General features: G+C 45.7%; 3 protein-coding genes across 8 annotated transcripts; 1 reads left to right on the forward strand and 2 right to left on the reverse strand.

Annotated features, from left to right (window-relative positions):
- Nucleotides 1-1,141: 1,141 nt before the first annotated feature.
- LOC100875001 (transcription factor Sox-9-B) lies at nucleotides 1,142-10,546 on the reverse strand. 3 transcript variants are annotated; one of them, XM_012284037.2, is made up of 5 exons: nucleotides 8,712-10,546; nucleotides 6,632-6,760; nucleotides 3,514-3,844; nucleotides 3,101-3,435; nucleotides 1,142-1,918 (listed from the first exon to the last, which is right to left on the reverse strand). In XM_012284037.2, exons 1-5 carry the CDS (start codon nucleotides 8,915-8,917, stop codon nucleotides 1,654-1,656), a joined length of 1,266 nt encoding a protein of 421 aa, XP_012139427.2. In that variant the 5' UTR covers nucleotides 8,918-10,546; the 3' UTR covers nucleotides 1,142-1,653. The 3 variants fall into 3 exon arrangements, with proteins under 3 accessions (XP_012139427.2, XP_003702901.3, XP_012139428.2); XM_003702853.3 differs by having other exon boundaries at nucleotides 6,632-6,778; XM_012284038.2 differs by lacking the exon at nucleotides 6,632-6,760.
- A 34-nt stretch (nucleotides 10,547-10,580) lies between these two features.
- LOC100874890 (uncharacterized) lies at nucleotides 10,581-15,311 on the forward strand. 4 transcript variants are annotated; one of them, XM_003702852.3, is made up of 5 exons: nucleotides 10,581-11,347; nucleotides 11,479-12,414; nucleotides 14,115-14,292; nucleotides 14,349-14,436; nucleotides 14,515-15,311. In XM_003702852.3, the coding sequence occupies exons 2-5, from the start codon at nucleotides 12,303-12,305 to the stop codon at nucleotides 15,142-15,144; spliced, it is 1,008 nt and encodes a 335-aa protein (XP_003702900.1). In that variant the 5' UTR covers nucleotides 10,581-11,347; nucleotides 11,479-12,302; the 3' UTR covers nucleotides 15,145-15,311. The 4 variants fall into 4 exon arrangements, with proteins under 4 accessions (XP_003702900.1, XP_076390416.1, XP_076390418.1 ...); XM_076534301.1 differs by having other exon boundaries at nucleotides 10,581-11,168; XM_076534303.1 differs by having other exon boundaries at nucleotides 10,581-11,601.
- On the reverse strand, nucleotides 15,230-18,184 carry iPLA2-VIA (calcium-independent phospholipase A2 VIA). Its single transcript, XM_003702703.3, has 3 exons — nucleotides 17,961-18,184; nucleotides 17,796-17,886; nucleotides 15,230-17,703 (listed from the first exon to the last, which is right to left on the reverse strand). The coding sequence occupies exons 1-3, from the start codon at nucleotides 18,182-18,184 to the stop codon at nucleotides 15,640-15,642; spliced, it is 2,379 nt and encodes a 792-aa protein (XP_003702751.1). The 3' UTR covers nucleotides 15,230-15,639.
- Between the last annotated feature and the right edge of the window lie 22 nt (nucleotides 18,185-18,206).

An 18,206-nucleotide genomic window follows, 5' to 3' on the forward strand; every position in this document is an offset into this window, starting at 1 on the left:
TTACGACCCTTTGTGCCCCGTGTCTCCCGCCCGAATAATGCTCGAACTGTCGAAATTTATCGAACCCTTCCCCAAATATTTACATCGTACACGAATCTAGCGTGCTCCGTTTTTCAAATATTTCCCGACGATCGCTTCCTGCTTTCGCGAGAGTTCCAAGACCCATATATTTATGAATTCCGAGATTAAAAGCGTGCCGGTGATTAACGCGATGCGGAGCGGAGAGGAAATTAATTATATCGCGAGCCCCGATAATTTATAACTGAATGCTGCTTTGTCCACAAATTCGGACCACTCAAGGAGACATTTTTTTTCTCCAAACGGTTCGCGGAAGGATGTTAGAAGCGATAATAGGTGTACACGAAATATGTCAGATAAAGATGCTTTCTCAATGAAATCTATTGTGGAGTCTTCCGGGGTCAAGGAATCGTTTCAAGGAATTTTTCGAGATTCCTTCCTACTCGAAATCGCCCTCTATCGAGAACTCTCGACGCTGAAGAACGAAAACAGCTGCGATAGGTTCGCGACGCTGACTCTCGTCAACTTTTTCTTTTCGTTCGCTTTTTCTTTCTTTTTTTTTACCGATGACGCCATCGGTTATTTCTAGATGGAACGCTGGAGATGTTTGTCCACGGATTTTGCGTCTAGTTTTCGAAAAACGAGCGCGTGGATCTTTAATCTCGAGAGACGCGGATAAGTGGCGTAAAAGTCGCGACGCATTCCCACGTTCCTTGTTGGGCGAGCGATAAGAGTGTTTGCGCTCGGAAACGGTCCATTCGACCCGCGGTCCTATTCCTATGTTCGCCATTGTCGAGCTTTTCAAAAACCGCGGATTTCGATCATTGTGCGATTTTGAAACTGATGGATCGACTCGTCGTTCGAACTCGTTTGTTCACCGCTGTCGAGTGTTTTAATAACTGCGGATTTCGGTCAACATCCGATCTCGAAACCTTTGGAGCGACTCGTAGCGCGTGCGCGTTTGTCGTTCACCGCCGTCGAGTATTAATTAATAATACAGTATAATCGAAACCTATAAAATTCTATAAACCTCGAAATTCTATAAAATCGACCGTCGTACTTACCGTCGATGTCCGACGGGTGTCCAATATGGAGGTTGGATGGACGAAGAAAAACTGTGAACTTTCTTTAGTAACGCTTCGTTTATTCCTACAAACTTAGTATACATAGCCGTCTGAACGCCTACGGCAATTTTTACAGGCGCAATAAATATCTAACAATAAGTACAAAAGCACGAGCGTCGCTTGTACGCTGGTGCTCCGACGCGCCTTGAATGTTAATAGTACTAGTAATAATAATGGTAATGATAATGATATAGTAACGATAATAAAGAAGTAAAATATAGATCACGATCTCCGAGAAAACATTTCTCCCAGCAGGAAGACTCTCGCGAGATTTGAAGAGGCGCGACGAACTGGTCAGTTTATAATTGCATTTATACGCGCGTTACACGTTGGACATGGTGCCTCGGTTTGTTTAGCTTGAAATTCTGCGCCTCGGAATGGCCAGCTGTCATGGAATGATGTCATGGAGTAAGATCGCGAGCGGAACATATCGCTCCGTTCTCGATGCATCGATCGAGACTCGATACCGTTTGATCTCGGCCGGCAGCGATTACGGAGCAGAACCCTGGTTCTACATGTAGTGAGGCCAGCTTTCGATGCCAGGTACGTAACGTTGGTACTGCGCGTACGACGAGGACACGTGAGGATGGCTCATCTGCGTGGTCGCGTGCGAGTAGTGCGGATTGTGGGACGAGGAGATGTACTGCATGGAGGGAAGAGGTGGCTGCAGTTCGTGGTAGCGAACTATCTCCTGGGCTGGCCTGTCTTCCCATGATGCCTCCGCGATCTGCTCGGAACAATGTCGTTTCGTTGGCCTCTCGATCTCCTCGTCGTATCTGTAACATACGATGAACAGTCTTTTCTTGCGTTTGGATTTTGGTCTGAATGTGTGTGAGAATATATGTACAAGATTATAAATATATATTTAAATGTATGAGAATATATGTACAAGTTTATAAGAATGTATTTAAGTGTATGAGAATATATGTACAAGATTATAAATATATATTTAAATGTATGAGAATATATGTACAAGTTTATAAGAATATATTTAAGTGTATGAGAATATATGTACAAGTTTATAAGAATATATTTAAATGTATGAGAATATATGTACAAGATTATAAATATATATTTAAATGTATGAGAATATATGTACAAGTTTATAAGAATATATTTAAGTGTATGAGAATATATGTACAAATTTATAAGAATATATTTAAGTGTATGAGAATATATGTACAAGTTTATAAGAATATATTTAAGTGAATGAGAATATATGTACAAGTTTATAAGAATATATTTAAGTGTATGAGAATATATGTACAAGTTTATAAGAATGTATTTAAGTGTATGAGAATATATGTACAAATTTATAAGAATATATTTAAGTGTATGAGAATATATGTACAAGTTTATAAGAATATATTTAAGTGTATGAGAATATATTTACAAGTTTATAAGAATATATTTACAAGTGCATAAGAATATACTTAAGTGTAAAAAATATATTTACAAGTATATAAGAATATATTTAAGTGTATGAAAATATATTTGCAAGCATCTAAGAACATATTTACAGGTGTCAGGATGATAACAGTGAAATGGACTGAATGAGCAAATGTGGCAAAATATGAATTTATAAAAAACAAGAACTACAATTTTGAATGTGAGATTGATCCTGACAAAGTAAAGATTGTATAGACAAAACTATTAAGAATAAACTGTATGATATTAATCAAATCTTATTATTATCTTCATCCATAAAATTATTCAGTGACGCTGAACACAGGTCTGCAAAGAATTAGCCTTTCTACCTACAATTCTATATTCAGACCTAACTAACAATTGCGACAACATTGAAGCAACTAAAGAAAATGAATTGCAATAAAAATACGAGTCTGCTTTATCAACACGAGTCTGCATACCAACATGTCATGAGTGTGACACAGTTTGCATACCAAGTGTAACGAGTATAACGATATTGCAAGGGGTTGTAGTAGAGATATTGCAGTTACCTGTTGAATATCCACTGTGAAGCGCCAGTGGAGGGCGGCACGTGCATGGAAGCCACCTGAGGTCTTAGATACTGGTCCAGCTCGTTGCTCTCAACTTCACACTCCTGAAGAGTCAAAGGAATATTCATTCCAACCCCTCCCAAGGACCCAAGACCGTTCAATTGACCCTCTTCAATCGGCAGGGTCTCATTAACCTCGATATACCGAAAATCGACGTTGGGTTGTTGATGCTGTTGCTGCTGATGCGGAGACCCGCAAGACCCAATCGCGAGGTCCTGCTGCTGATGTTGTTGCTGCGGATACACGCCGTTGCTCTGCTGCGGTTGATGATTGGCCTGAGCGCAAACAAATCGCCTCAGGTGAAAGGCCTCGAACGCGGTTTAATCGTTTTCGGCGAAACGAGCGACAATTACCTGATTCGCGTAGCGCTGACCACGGGGAGTCGTGGGAGGAGTCGGCGGAGAGAGTCCGTGGTTCGGAGTGGTCGGAGGAGACAAGCTGATCCCGCTTTGCGGCGAGTTCGGCCCTTGCGCACCCCTCGGGCTGGCGTCCTCCTGCTTGAGGGACCTGGACACGAAGTTGGCGCTGCTCTGGTTCCTCGAGGGCGAAGTATCTCTGCCCGCCGGGCCGTTCTGCTTTCGCCGTCGGGGCTGATACTTGTAGTCCGGATGCTCTCGCTTGTGGATTACGCGAAGACGGTCCGCCTCCTCGATGAACGGTTTCTTGTCGCTGTCCGACAACAATCTGCGGATGCGGAATGCCCTTGTAGGAATCAGAGAGGCTCGATGGAGGTTCACACGCGTGAAACAACCGGCGTGGCGTTTTCATCGGAGTATTTAACGGCGATACACTCGACCAGTCGAAGTCGGGAGGTCTGGTTAGTGTTTCTCCGCGTTGGAGAGTCTTAAGGGCGCAGCCCGTTCACGCACACATCGTGCGTGCGAGCCGCACCGGTACGGTTCTCTTTTTCGACTCGGTATATAAATACATACGCGTCTCTCGTCCCCTGTTAGCCTTTAATTCCTCGTGTTTATGTTCCCACTGGGCTCGTAAAATCCCAAGACCGATAAGCTTTTCCGGTGTTGGCCGCGAGATCTCCTCTCCACGATTCCGGTAATAATTCTATTCTCCGTCTCCCTTATCGTTTCGCGTCGCTTTCCTTTTTGCCAGGCCAACGAACGAAATCGCCGTCGAGAATTTCGAACGCCTCGTTCCCGCAGTCGAAGGCAACGTCGAGAACGAGAGTCGAAGAAAGAGAGGGAGCCCATCTGGTCAATGGACTTTGAACGTTTTTTCGAACGGTAGGGACGATTGCGGACCGCAGCTTCGTTCCCTTTTTCCTCGCCAGATGCAACGCAGGGTCAGCTAATTCACGCGAGTACCGTCGGTGCGCGAAATCTACCGGTCTTATCGAGCCGCCGGAAAGAAACGTGGAAGTCGGAGACTTCCGTCGGATAACGCGCATTTACCTGTTCGTCACGAGCGTTATTTGCACGAACGCCGACGGGAGACGACGAGAGACGAAGGGGCAAGCAGGTTCGGAAAAATTCACCTGACGAGGACAAGGCGTTTATTGTGATCCTCGGGGAGGCCCTTTATCCGAGGGAACCGGCCGGCAGCTGTTAGCACGCGCCAACGATGAACCGGGGATATACATACTTACGTATCTCTCGTTTTCGTCGACAAACATCGCGTCTAATATCCGAACGATACCTTTCGAGCCGGAAGAAAGAGGACAAGATTTATTTCCAATCTTACACCTGGTTCCTGGCAGATATCGCCGATATCTACGCCTCGCGATTACTTTTTTTGCCGCAAATGATCCGAGAATTATTCTATAATAGTTTCGACTGGTTTGTTCCGAGGAAGATTGCGCGCCGACGGAAACGGTCTTTCGGTAGCGCTAATATCCGACAGTCGATAGGTGCTAAATAATTACCGCTTTAACCCTTTGTACTTGCAAGCTGACTTCGGTTTAATAAATTCAGATAAATATTTTTTAAATGAATCTACACTATCAAGCTTAATAACCTACCCCTTCGCAAAGTGACTCCTGTTCAATAAATTCAGATAAATATTTTTTAAACAAATCTACACTATCAAGATTAATAACCTACCCCTTTGCAAAGTGACTCCTGTTCAATAATTCAGATAAATATTTTTTCAACAAAGCTATACTATCAAGCTTAATAACCAACCCCTTTGCAAAGTGACTCCTGTTCAATAAATTCAGATAAATATTTTTTAACTGAATCTACACTATCAAGCTTAATAACCTACCCCTGTGCAAAGTGACTCCTGTTCAATAAATTCAGATAAATATTTTTTAAATGAATCTACACTATCAAGATTAATAACCTACCCCTTTGCAAAGTGACTCCTCTTCAATAAATTCAAATAAATATTTTTTAACTGAATCTACACTATCAAGCTTAATAACCTACCCCTGTGCAAAGTGACTCCTGTTCAATAAATTCAGATAAATATTTTTTAAACAAATCTACACTATCAAGCTTAATAATATAACCCTTTGCAAAGTGACTCCTGTTCAGTAACCCCTTATTTATCAAGTACGTCAGTCAGAACTGACTAATTGCAGCTAGAATATTAACACAGACAAAAGAATTCGAAATGTTATGTCAGTATGTTATTATGTAATCGACTATGCTAATTATAATTGGACTTGAACTTCAAATTAAAGCGTACTAAAAATTCGAGTAAAATTGATCACGGCCGAAGTACGAGTCAGACTCGTCGAAATGCAAGGGGATAAATTCAGATAAATATTTTTTAACAAAATCTACACCGAGCATTGGACATACAGCGAACCAGAAGAAAAATAAAGAGTTGTTGAAATGTTTCAATCAGAAATTTTGAAGTTGCCCTCACAAGAGAAATACCCGAAGGAGTAAAGAGTTGAACAAAGGGTTAAAAGTGTAATTTTCCTCAGGTTTGAAGTAACGGTTGCAATAGTGGAAAGCCGAAACAAAGTTGCGGTTCGTGTGGAGACACGGCGCGAGTCTATTTTGACGTTACCGGCAATCGCGCGAGGCTATCGAGGATCGGGATCGCGATCGAGCGGTATCGTAAAATGATTCACGGCGGGGTGCTGCTCGATGCGGCGTTCCGTTCTGTGATCCTCGCTCGCGGCACCCACCGGGGCACCTCGTTAAAGTCCCAATGTAGAATATCGTTCTCGAAACGTACATCTCGAATTCTCTTTATCTCGCGACACTTAGATTTTCACGGTGACAGGCGAACGTAACGGCGAGAAATAAAGGCTACGCGGTTGTCAACCGAGGTCGGTCGTACCACGTGCAGTCTCGGCGCCACGTGGTTAAAACGTGTTCGATTTCCGTGCGTACACATGCACGAGTATCGTACTGGTGTGCGTGTAAATACGCGTCGCGTAAAAAAGACTGCTCGCGAAATCGCCTGTAAAAATAGAACGGGCAAACAAGTGGTCGCGTGGACGGTCCCAGCTGGAGGCTCGAAATCGACGGGGGTAAGATCAAGATATCGATCACTCACCGCCATATTTTCCCCAAAGTCTTGGACAGCTCGGCGTTGTGGAGTTGAGGATGCTGTTCGGCCAATATCCGTCGGGCAGCCTGAGCCCACACCATAAACGCGTTCATCGGCCTTTTAACGTGCGCCGCTCTTTTGTCGCCGGAACCCCTGCAATTCGAGGACATTATCTTCATTGGAAACGATTGTTCGCAGCGAAGGGAAATCGGAGAAAAAATCGGTTTGAAGAGATCGAATGACTCGCGGAAGAAAATAACCAGATATCGTATCGAGTTATCCGCGCGTAGAACTACCCCTGGGTCATCCGGCGGCACGCTTAAAACCGACCTTAAAATAACACTGGCGCTGCCAACGAGTGACGAGCAGGAATGGACGTATCCCTTTCTTTCTTAGAAGATGACTTCATAAAACCGTTGCCACGTCCAGACCGGGAATCGACGTGACTGACGTGGCTGACGCGATTGCCGTACGAGCCTCCTCGTGATGTTTTCTTTCTGGGATTAATCGATCCTCGCTGAAGGACCTCGTGGCACCGTGAACCGAGTGGAAGCTCCAGGCTTCCGACTTCGAATAAAAGAATTCGAGAAAAACCCGCCGTATTTCGGCCTCTTTGAAATAAGAGGGGCGTTAAATCCGTGTGTAAACCAACGGTGAGGAGCCGTTGGTAATTAGCGCGGGCTCACTAACAACGGTTTTCACGGCAGTCGCGAGTCACTCCGCTATGCGGTTTACCTAGATACGCAAAAAATCTCCGAGTCTTTACACCTCGTTTAGACGGTCCAACAGCGTAGGCGTGGCTGCGTCCGACGGATGCTCTTTGTATTTCGATTCTCTCGATCGCTACCTTCGATGATAAAAGAAATCCGTCGTTCAAACACAACGGTCAGGGTGTATTCTCATGGATTTCATGGGAATTAAAAGCAGTCGATTTTATCGGGCCGTCGGAAATAAACATCGTACCCTTTAGCTACCCCGAGATAACCCCGCATAATTGAGGGTTAGCGATAAGCGACGCATCGATGCTCCAACCGTTTTCGACAACCATCCGGAAATTACGGAGGAATTTCCTTTTGTCCCGGAATCGCGAATTGCGTCACGTTCTTGGAGCGTGATTTTATCGAATCGTAACGATATGGCGCAACCGCCATTAATTCGTCCCCTTCTTCGCGCACGAAAAAAACCGCGTTCCTATCGCTCGTCCTTTGCGATCTCCGTTTCTCACGAGATACAGAAGCCGAGATCGGACATTAATTAGCTAATTTGCGTTAATTGGCAACCGAGGACATTTTTCCACGAGTCGTCGTTTCCCAAGCCGAGGAAACGAGTGCGTCATAATTAAGTTAGCGTTACGTATTTTTAAAGCTCCGTTCTCTCCCTTCCACGCTTCAGGGCCGTACTCACGGTGCAACATGTGCATTTCAAGCTTTTAGAAACCGATTTTGACTAAAGTGTATTATGTAAAGTATACTTTAACCCTTTGCACTTCTCAATTTCTTTTACCTGCCGACTCCTTAATTTACAAAAAATGTATCAAGATAGGGGTTCTCGGTAAAATGTATTGCAACAGTGCGAAGTATGTGACGAATACATTTTTCATTTATTATAAATAGTAGATAAATAAAAATGTATATATTTAACCAATCTATTTATCTGAATTATTTATAAGATCCAAGAGAAATGTGATGTCGAGAGTGCAAAGGGTTAACGTGAGTTCTAAAATAAATTATAAAAAGATACTTTGCTGTTGAAGCCGTGAATTAGGAGACTGAGGAGAGCACATACTGCTGATATTTCAGAGTTCTCGATACTTATCCGATACCGAAAGAATGATGTGCTTAACAAACATTAATTTTGTGGATTGGAAAATCTAAAGTTTGATGATCTTGTCATTAGCAAATTGGTAGAATCTGTACTGGAAAATTAAGATTTAAGGAAACATACAAGTCTACCGATCTGTACAGGAAAATTTTAATAATCGGCTCTGTCTCTCCCTTCTCTCTTTTTCCCTTTCCCATCTAAAACGTGCAAGTCCGTAAAGCGCAACCCCGCCGAAAGAAAGGAAAGTATTGAACGGGAAACTCACTTGGTAGCAACAGGTACCACGGTCCAGTCGTATCCCCGAAGAGCCTTGGTGACCGCCGCGCTGATCCTCTCGCCTCCGTTCACGCCTATCGCCTTGCCGTTGTTACCGTTATTATTATTATTATTGATAGCGTTACTCGCTCCAGCGCCACAGGTACCGTCGTTGCTCGAAATCGAAGCGGATGCTTCCCCCATGACGTCGTTCATCGTTTCGTTTAGCTCCGGTCACGAGGAAAATCCCGGGAACAGTAGGGGAATCGAAGGATTTATCGGGCGTTCGGAGGACGCACGCTTTACCGAGTTCATCGACTAATTGGAATGACCATTTTATCGTGATAGCACGTCATTTCCGTTTCGGTGCGGATCCGCTCGAACCGCGGGCCGCGTCTCCGCGCGACTTACTTTCTCTCGCCTTCTTTTCTCGCGTTCCCCGCGATTCTCCGTTATCGACGCGCACGTTTGTCACGTTTAATTAATTTTGCACTCGATTACGAGCAGCGGGAAATGCATGTTGATCCGTCGGCAACGCGTTGAGGTCTCGGTCTCTATCTTCGGACTTCTTCTTTTTTCTTCGTGACTCAACCGCTACGGCAGTTCTAATCTGCGCTCCTCTTTGTGCATCGACCCGTTTTGCTCTGTTTTCCTTCGTTTCCACTATCGGACGCTCTCGATGCCACCACCGACGTTCCAGAACAGGCGAATAAACGGATTTCTTTCTCACCTCGAAAGTTTGCGGTTCACCCCTCCGATCACCACCGTCGTTTACCACCGATTTTCCTCCTCGATGCTTCTGAGCGACGACTCTTTCGAAGTACTCACTGAGAACCCGTTCGGAAAGCGAGATCGGTATCGGTAGAGGAAACGTTAATCACTGTACGAAGCTTGCGCACGCGACGTTCTTATCTTGGCCGCACGAAAACACCTCGTTTTCCAGCAAAGTCTAAAGGCTCGCGCGCGAGAGGCCGGTGCCGAGGATTTCTAGTTGCTCGCGCGATCGGCGCTCGAGTGAGGTGGTTGCATCGCCTCAGGGCAGTTTCCACCGATCGCTCCGACGCAGCGGCTGCTAGTTGGGGGCGGGGCGACGCCGAAGAGCTGGTAACACTTGTTGCTTCGCGATCGTGCCCACCGTCGATGCCACGAGATACGAGGGGAAAGGGACTACCGACTCCGCTCGCATCAAGCGCCTCGACCCTCGAGGAAAATTTTAAGACTTCTACGAACGCGAGACTCGATCGCGAATTCAATGAAATTCACAAGTTCGATCAAAGTCGTTCAAAATATCGAGATTGTTCGCAGAAAGAGCGAAATGATTTTTCGATCCGCTCCTAATTCGATTTCTTTTCTAGCCGCGGTTATCAGAACCCCTTCCCGTGTGCTCGAAAGTCGTTTGAGCTCGGGAGTCTCTATGGCTACGCGACGTATCCTCCTGGAACAAGACCAATCGGGTTTCTTCTCGCTCCACCTATCTCTCCTTTCCCTTCTCCGTCCCTTTCTCTCGTTCTCTCTCGCTCTCCCTCGCTCTCTGTCGGTCGTCGTCTCCCTGTCCCTGTCCGTCCTGCTCGCCCTATCTTCCTTCCTCCCACGCAGGAGCGCCGATTGGTCGGTCAGTCGCTGGCAATAACAACGTCACAAGGAGGAGCGTGCAATTTTCCTGGCGACGCACCAAGTTCGTTCGCGTCGATGGTTGCACTCGTCCACGAGATCCCGAAGTGGACGGAGGTCGCCGTTCGCTCTCGAGTGCTCGAGGAACGTTTGTTTGACAGTTCGTTCGTTCGAGCAGGGCGACGCGCGATACGCGTTCACGACTGGCGCGGTACGCGATGACATCGTGCCGGCTCGATGACGTTGCACAACGTAGTCTAGCTGGTATCACCGTTGGGGGTCCGAGAATTGCGGTGCTCGCCACCCGGGGGGCTGCGTGTGTCCGGTACTCGATGGCTCTCCACTGCTCTCTTCCTTTCCCTTCACCTAACCCTTCGGTCCCTGACCAGCGAGTATCCTTTCAAGTGTCCGACAGAGCTCCGACGCAGGACCCCCGGGAATTGGTGAAATCATTATTTCGTATCTGTCACTCCGTCTCTTTTACCTTTCCACGCGTAAGCGACCCCTTGCCTAAACAAAGATGGAACATGTGTCGAAAGTATTTCGATGGTCAGTTTCCCCAGAAAAGGATTCGGAGTCCTTGTTCGCGGAAGTCGAACATAAGCACGCGCGCGCTACCGGCCCTGAAACCAATTCGTATACCGAGAACGAACGCACATATTGGCGCCACGTGCGCTCCGGGATGTTTATCCCAGGAAGAGCAAAATTCCGGCTTGGTGAAATCAATATTATTGTTCGCGGTCGGCTAAATTTGAATCGCGATTCGGTTGCAGAGCGCGCGTGTTCGGCAAACAACGAATCGGGAACGCAACAATGTTCGAGGGTGCAGCGGAAATCGAAACGGAGAATTAAATAGGTGTTTGTCGCGAGTTCACGGATTAACGCGTTCTCGAGGCCGAAAAGGGACAGCGAACCCTTCGCGATAGACTCGCGTCGCGATAAAAACGTAGCGATCCGTAATCCGTCCAAGTGTCTCGAGCGTTTCCGAGAGGCTGAGTGCGCGTTTACGCGCCACCAGCACGTTAATCCCGTAAAGTGCGAGCAAGATGCCTCCTTTGATCTCTCACAAAAGCCGCCACACGGCATTGACCGTGGTTTATATATGCTCATGTATGGACCACTGTCTTTGCTAGCTCACTCATTCATTAAATTCGTTGTATAATTAGGCTCGACAGAAAGACGGAGACTGTCAACCCATGATTCGTGTGCAGTCGCGCGACGTAGACATAAAAAGGAGCACTTCTCTGCTTCTCTTTCTCCTCATCCTTGTTGGACTATTTTTCCGCTAGGTACGTTTTACTTCTCTCGTTACCCTTTCCATATCGGTCACGTTAAAAAATCTCGTTACCGATCGAACGGTATCTAGCATTCGATATTTGTGAAATGCACGTAATTAGGGTAATGTTGATTCAACGATAATACCCCTCGGAAACGAGTGTTTCGAGTGCCTCGATAAGCCGATGCGTTTGTAACGGAACGTGGGAAAGGCTTTTTCGAGAATCCCTCGCGCGAAAAAGGACAAACGTGCCAAGGATACCCGGTAGAACGAGCCAAGACGAGAATAAGAACGGAAAAGGGACAAGATCCTAGATACCCCCCACCAAACGCAGAGGTGGTCCACGGAACCGCCTCCGCGATCTACCATCCAACATTCGGTGCGTGTGCCAGACGCGTGCTCGCTGTTTCTGCCTCTTTCGTGGACCAACCTGCGTGCTTGGTCTCCGAACGAACCATCGCGGACTCCACCGGTCCGCGTCCCCGTGTTTCTTCTCTAGTCAGTCAGCCATCGGAGTTTCCTCGATCCGCGCGTTGGAGAAGCCTGGCTCGAGATCAAGATCGAGATTTCTTGTGAATTGTTTGCTGGGAGTGTCGAGTGTGGACGTACTCTTTGCGTTATCGAGAACTATACGCTGAGAATCTTGATAAGACAACCTGGCAAGCTTTGTTTCTTAACGTTCGGTCGGTGAATCTGTCATCAAAAGGAACCGAGATGGAAGCTCGTGCCATACCGTCGCCAACGGAAACGGAAGCTGGACCATCGAGCAGCGAGCAATGCAGTTCCAGCAACTCGTTGGAGGACGCAGTGGGCAAACTACTTCAAGGTTTGCTTCTCGTGAAATTCGATAGAGCTATTGTCCGTCCCCGCTTTTACGAATCGTTACTGCCTCGCGTTCCTCGTTTACGAAGAGGACAGTTTAATTGGCGTCGAAAGTCGGTTTCGGTGGCTGCTTTCGCAGATTTATCCCCGCGATACCCCGGGGAGGGGAACGAGACGGGAAGGAAGATGAACGGTAGGCAACAGAGGCGGGGAAAGAGGAATCTAGGACCGCGGAAAGACGATTTCGAGGAAGATTTGAGTGGCAGGTGCTGCGAACAGAGCGAAACCGCTGAACGTTTGCCACCGACGCTAATTATGTTAGTACGAAATTAAATCCGAGACATCGGCTCGCGCGACCGTACCTACCGAAAAGTGGGGACCGAAGAGTAACGGGAGCTTAGCATGATTTACGAGGCCGTCCCGTTGAATTTTCGTACTTCAAACCGTTTCGGTAGTGAAAAATTTTCCTTCGAATATCCGATCGTTCGGAGACTTTTACGAAAGTGGACGCGAATGCAATTTCACGGTGAAATCGAATTCGTTTCCGTCGCTCATCGACCACAAAAGCTGTCGATGCGTTCAACGAGGTTCTTTCGTTAACGAGACTATCCAATGCTAACGAGCAGATTTGTCCGGAAATTAATGTAGCAAGAGTCGACGACAGATCGGCATTGACGACCGCAACGCGCCCAAACACACCGGTTCATTCAGCGGGTTACAACCCCTTATTGTGAACTGCACTCTGTCTCGCTATCTCTCTCTCTTTATGCATCTTCCTCATCGTTTGCATTTCGGAAACGTATGAAATTTTTCCATTAACTGTTCCTTACCTCTTATATTCCTTTACCGTGCGATTAAACTTAGTGTTTGATCTCGATACTTGTTATACGTGTGAAGAACACATAAGCATTTTTCGCGCGAAACTTTTTCTATTCCCGTCGTAGGGTGCAAACCCTTCCGCGTTTCCATGGAAAATATTCTGCTTTGGTATCGAAGACGCGGAGGATCCAAGGGACGTTAAAAGAGCCGACAGAGAGACCGCATCGGTGAACCGTATCCCTATGGTAATTAGCTGAACCTACGAACCTACGGTCTCTCCTCTACGTTCCTGGTGACGTACCACGTGCTTCTTCCCTTTAACTTCTTTCTTTTTTTCTTCTTCCTTTTCTGTTTCTTTCTCTTCTCATAGATCGTTAACGTAATCGGTAACAAATTCCTTCTATTAACCCTTTGCGCTCGAAGGGTGACTCTCAGTCACCATTTTATTTAATACAATAATATGAAATAAGCATTTTTTAACTGATTCTGTAATATGACGCGTGTGACGTATAAACATAGAGAAACAAACAATTATTAGTAGAAAAATAATAACCTCAAGAGAATTCAAGTTTTAAAGTTACTGTTTGCGAACAGTCAAATTACGTTCAAGCGCAAAGGGTTAATTTCATACAGTTTATTAGAACCGCACAATTTTTATCAGGGGACATTTATAATTTTTATAAGGCGTTTTAAACTCTCTTGAAACGCGGTCGACGGGGATACAGGTGTCGTCTTATCTACCGCCTCCTTTACAGTCCAATTCTAAGATACGCGACGCATCCGGTGACGCTGTATTTCCCTTTGATATCTAACGCTGTCTAACGTTTAAAATCAACGTAGCTTACGTAGAGACCGCGAATAAATAATGAAACTTTGTTCGATCAGGTTACGACTGGACGTTGCTTCCGGTCACTTCTCGCGCAGGAGGCCGAAGGAGCGCTCACGTGAAACGTCCTATGAACGCGTTCATGGTGTGGGCCCAGGCCGCAAGACGCAGATTAGCCGATCAGTACCCTCAACTTCACAATGCCGAATTATCGAAGACGCTCGGAAAATTGTGGAGGTATGAAATTTCTTATCGTTCGATCGTCGGGAAACTAACGGACGCCGATGTAACAGAATTCTGAGCGACGGTGAGAAGCAACCGTTCATAGAAGAAGCCGAGAGACTAAGAAACGCGCACAAGAAACAACACCCGCATTACAAGGTGACTGTCATCTGTGCTCTATGCAGGTATAGAGTTTCGTGCACGGCTGAGACTTTAAATTATGAGTAACAATTGCAGTACCAACCGCGCCGACGGAAACCGAAAACCGACGATCAAATGGGCATCGCGATGCACCGGACTGCTCTATCCTCTGGGGCGTCCCTTGAATCTACCAACTCCTCGGATTGCACGTATCCGCGTTTGTACCCGCCGGATGCCGGTATAAAAACGTACGACAGATCGAGCTACGACGGTAAAACCAGCTACGATCTCTCCAGGTCCTCCTGGTCGAACGACTCGACCAAATACCCGATGGATCACGCGATGGATAAACCGTACGACGGGGCGAGGTACGAGGCGAACATGGCGAAAAGCTACGTGGACGCGAAGTGTTACGAGAGCGTCAAGTATCACGACGTGTCCGCCGTGCCGAAGTATCACGAGGCGATTCCAAAATACTCGGAATTGCCGGCTAAACCTTACGATTTGCCAAAGTACCCGGACAGCTTGAAATACGCGGCTGACGTTACGAATCCGACGAAATCGTACGCGTGTCTACACAGCCAATATTATACCGCGCCGTGCACGGAAGGATACGCTGTACACGAGGAGAACGATTATCAAACGCAGGCGGTTTCGAGTCACTCGTTTTATCCGTACATTTCCGCGTCCATGACGCAACCGCCCTACTACATGGGACCCAGGTAAAATTTTTTTGATCGGAATTCGATAGGAGAAGGAATGCTAAGAATCGGAGCTTTTCTGGAAACGAAGAATAGTTTGGTAGAGACCGTTTTTCTTTTCTCTTTCTGTGGTTATATTTATTTTTCGATAAACAATTTGATGATCGAATAAATACATTAACGAATAAATAATCTATGAAGTACTTTGATCAACAAAGACATCGTTTTAAACTACGAGCGTTTAGTAATTTACTTGCAGTTAATTACATGTTAACGCGTTACGAATGAATCATCAGATCTTTTCCTTTATATAATACGATTCTCGATAAAAATTCAAAAAGGAATAAATAAAAGGCGCTAAAAACAACGCTACTTTGAATCACCACTGTCGTACCAGACGAACCCTACGAATTACTCAGAAAAATACAATTAAACTATCTTATTACAACAGCTAATAAATTCGCTAACAAAAGAATAGAAAAGGAAGAGACATTCAGCATTAGGGAACATTTCATTCTGTTTAAACATCGCGATTCATTACAGCAGCTAATTCTTGTATTTGATCTCTATTCGCATGCATGAACGCTTTCGCGGACCACACCATGTCGGCCAATACTTCGTCGCTTTTCTCATCCATGGCGATATCATCCGACAGATGTGGATTGAATCTATAGTATGGCACTCCGATCATGGAACACCAATTTCGAGCGCGATCGACGATCCTTCCATCGCTTCCAGTTGCCTGATCCACCAGCAGTTCCGCGAGAACCGATATTCCCATGGCAAATTTCGCGGTGCCCCATAAACTCTCTGGTAGGAAAATATCTATGTCTTTCAACTGACTAGTCGGAGGCATACCAGTGCCTAGAGAAACTACCAGAGACAGAGGAACCGCTTCCGATTCGCGACCAGACGCCTTCAACGCGAGATTGTATTCGTGAATTTCGGTAATGGCATCCAACGTTGGATTATTGGCTATCAATCCACCGTCGAGGAATTTTCCAAAGGATCGGAAGTACGTGGGAGCTGCACCAGTAGCCCGTGCAGCGTGCCAAACTAATTGTTCGTTAGGCGGCAAGGGTGTGACGGAGGTCGAGCTCGCTGGAATTTGCAAGAGTGTACTCGGAGCGTCGTAGTTGCGGAACAAGTAAAGATCAACTGGCTTTTTATCAGCCAGCACTCCGGTAATCATTATCTTTGGTTTCTTAATATCAGACATGACCGTGTCAGCTCCTAAACTGTCCTTCAACACCTTCTCCAAACCATCGCTGTTATACGGTCGATTTCCAACGAACGCTTCCTCCTTGATTCGAAAGTAGAGAGCTTGACATTCGCGCAGAGACTTGCCTAATGCTAAACCGAGAGCTAGGATTCCACCGGTCGAAGTGCCTGCAATCCAGTCGAAGCATTCGATGATAGGTTTCCCGAGTATTGATTCGATTTCCAGCAAAGTTTGTACGAGAACTAAGCCGCGGATACCTCCTCCATCTAAACAGAGCAATCGACCACCTTTGATCTTTTTGTTTCCTTGCGTTGCCATTTTGTCCATTCCGGAAACGTGGAGCATTTGATCTAAGACTGTTCGTGGAACAACCTTCGGTGCTTGTTGCGGAGCGATACCGTCGAAGGTTTCGCCATGCTTGCATCCCAAACTGCAGTCGGTCATTTCCGGTGGACAACGTTGAGCACCGACAGCGTTCAAAGTGTATAGGATCTTTTGGCCTTCGTTGGAGTCGATGTTCACTCGATGCCGTGGGGTTTCAGACTTCCAATTCCTTGCGTCGATGTCTGCTCCGAAACATATCAAGCTTTGAACGATGGCCAGCGTGCCTTCCGAAACTGCTAAATGCAGAGGTGTGTTGCCATCCTTGTCGACAATGTTCACGGAAGCCATATGACTCAAAAGGGCCACCACACACGATAAACGCTTTCTCATCGCCATAATGTGTAATGCTGTTCGGCCGTCGAAGTTCAAGGAATCTATGTCGCAATTGCTCTCGATCAGAGCATTGATCACCTCCCTGCTTAGTGACCAATGTAACGGTGTGCCACCAAACTTCATATCTTCGGCGTGCAGCACATTCGGTTTACTGTGGAGAAAGTCACCCACGTAACTGGGACTAGAAGGTTGACCTTCTGACGCAGAAATATTCACGTCCGCTCCGATCAATAGAAGAGCTTTAACGCACTCGGGCTTATTATTTAGACATGCAACATGCAATGGTGTATGACCATTGCTGTTTCGGCTGTTTAGACTATTTGGAAGATCTCCTCCGAGTGCTAGAATTATTTCTTTGGTAGACGTTGCTGCAAAATGGTAGACGGTGTTTGCATTGTTATCCAAGTGTTCTAGGGAACTTTTAGCTTCTATCAGCATTTGTACGGTACGCAAATTATTAGTTTGCACTGCTACTTGCAAGGGAGACTGTCCTGTATCTATATCCCCACTGTTCAATTGGCTGTTCACAGCAGTGTGGGCAAATGCACCATAAAGGGCAAAGTGAGCTGCCAAGTGTGCCAATGTCCAAGTAGGATGTTCAACCAAAGTATCGCATAATTTTTGTATCTTATTCACATTACACATCTGTATAAATAAATTAAAATTAATTCTAATATCTCTATGAATTAAAAAGTAACCTAATAAATAATTTAGCTGATAGAATAAATATTAATTACCTCACGACAAATCTGAACTAGTACTGGAACCTTGTCTTTATATACAATGAAGTGTCCTTCCACCTGTGCTTTGTCCTCAGACCGATATAAACTATGGATAATAATGGATTTTTTAATTATTCGCTATATAGTATAGAAATGACGTATATGTATTAAATCACATACCTATACGCTTGATGTAACGTTTCTGTACAAGGTCTGTGAAGAACGATCTCAAATTTCTCATTATTTCGATCTCCTGGAGCGTAAAGTACAATGCCATCTTCTCGACACAAAATATGTCGATTACTGTAATTTTCAGGTTTAACTTCTTGAACAATGTTTGGTGGTACATCCGAAAAGACGTAATTTCGAAGAACGTTACTAGCGATTGTTCCAAGCCACGTCATTTTTTAAAATTTAGGTTATAGG

The sequence above is a fragment of the Megachile rotundata genome, chromosome 8 (assembly GCF_050947335.1).
Source record: "Megachile rotundata isolate GNS110a chromosome 8, iyMegRotu1, whole genome shotgun sequence".
Classification (NCBI taxonomy): Eukaryota; Metazoa; Arthropoda; class Insecta; order Hymenoptera; family Megachilidae; genus Megachile; species Megachile rotundata.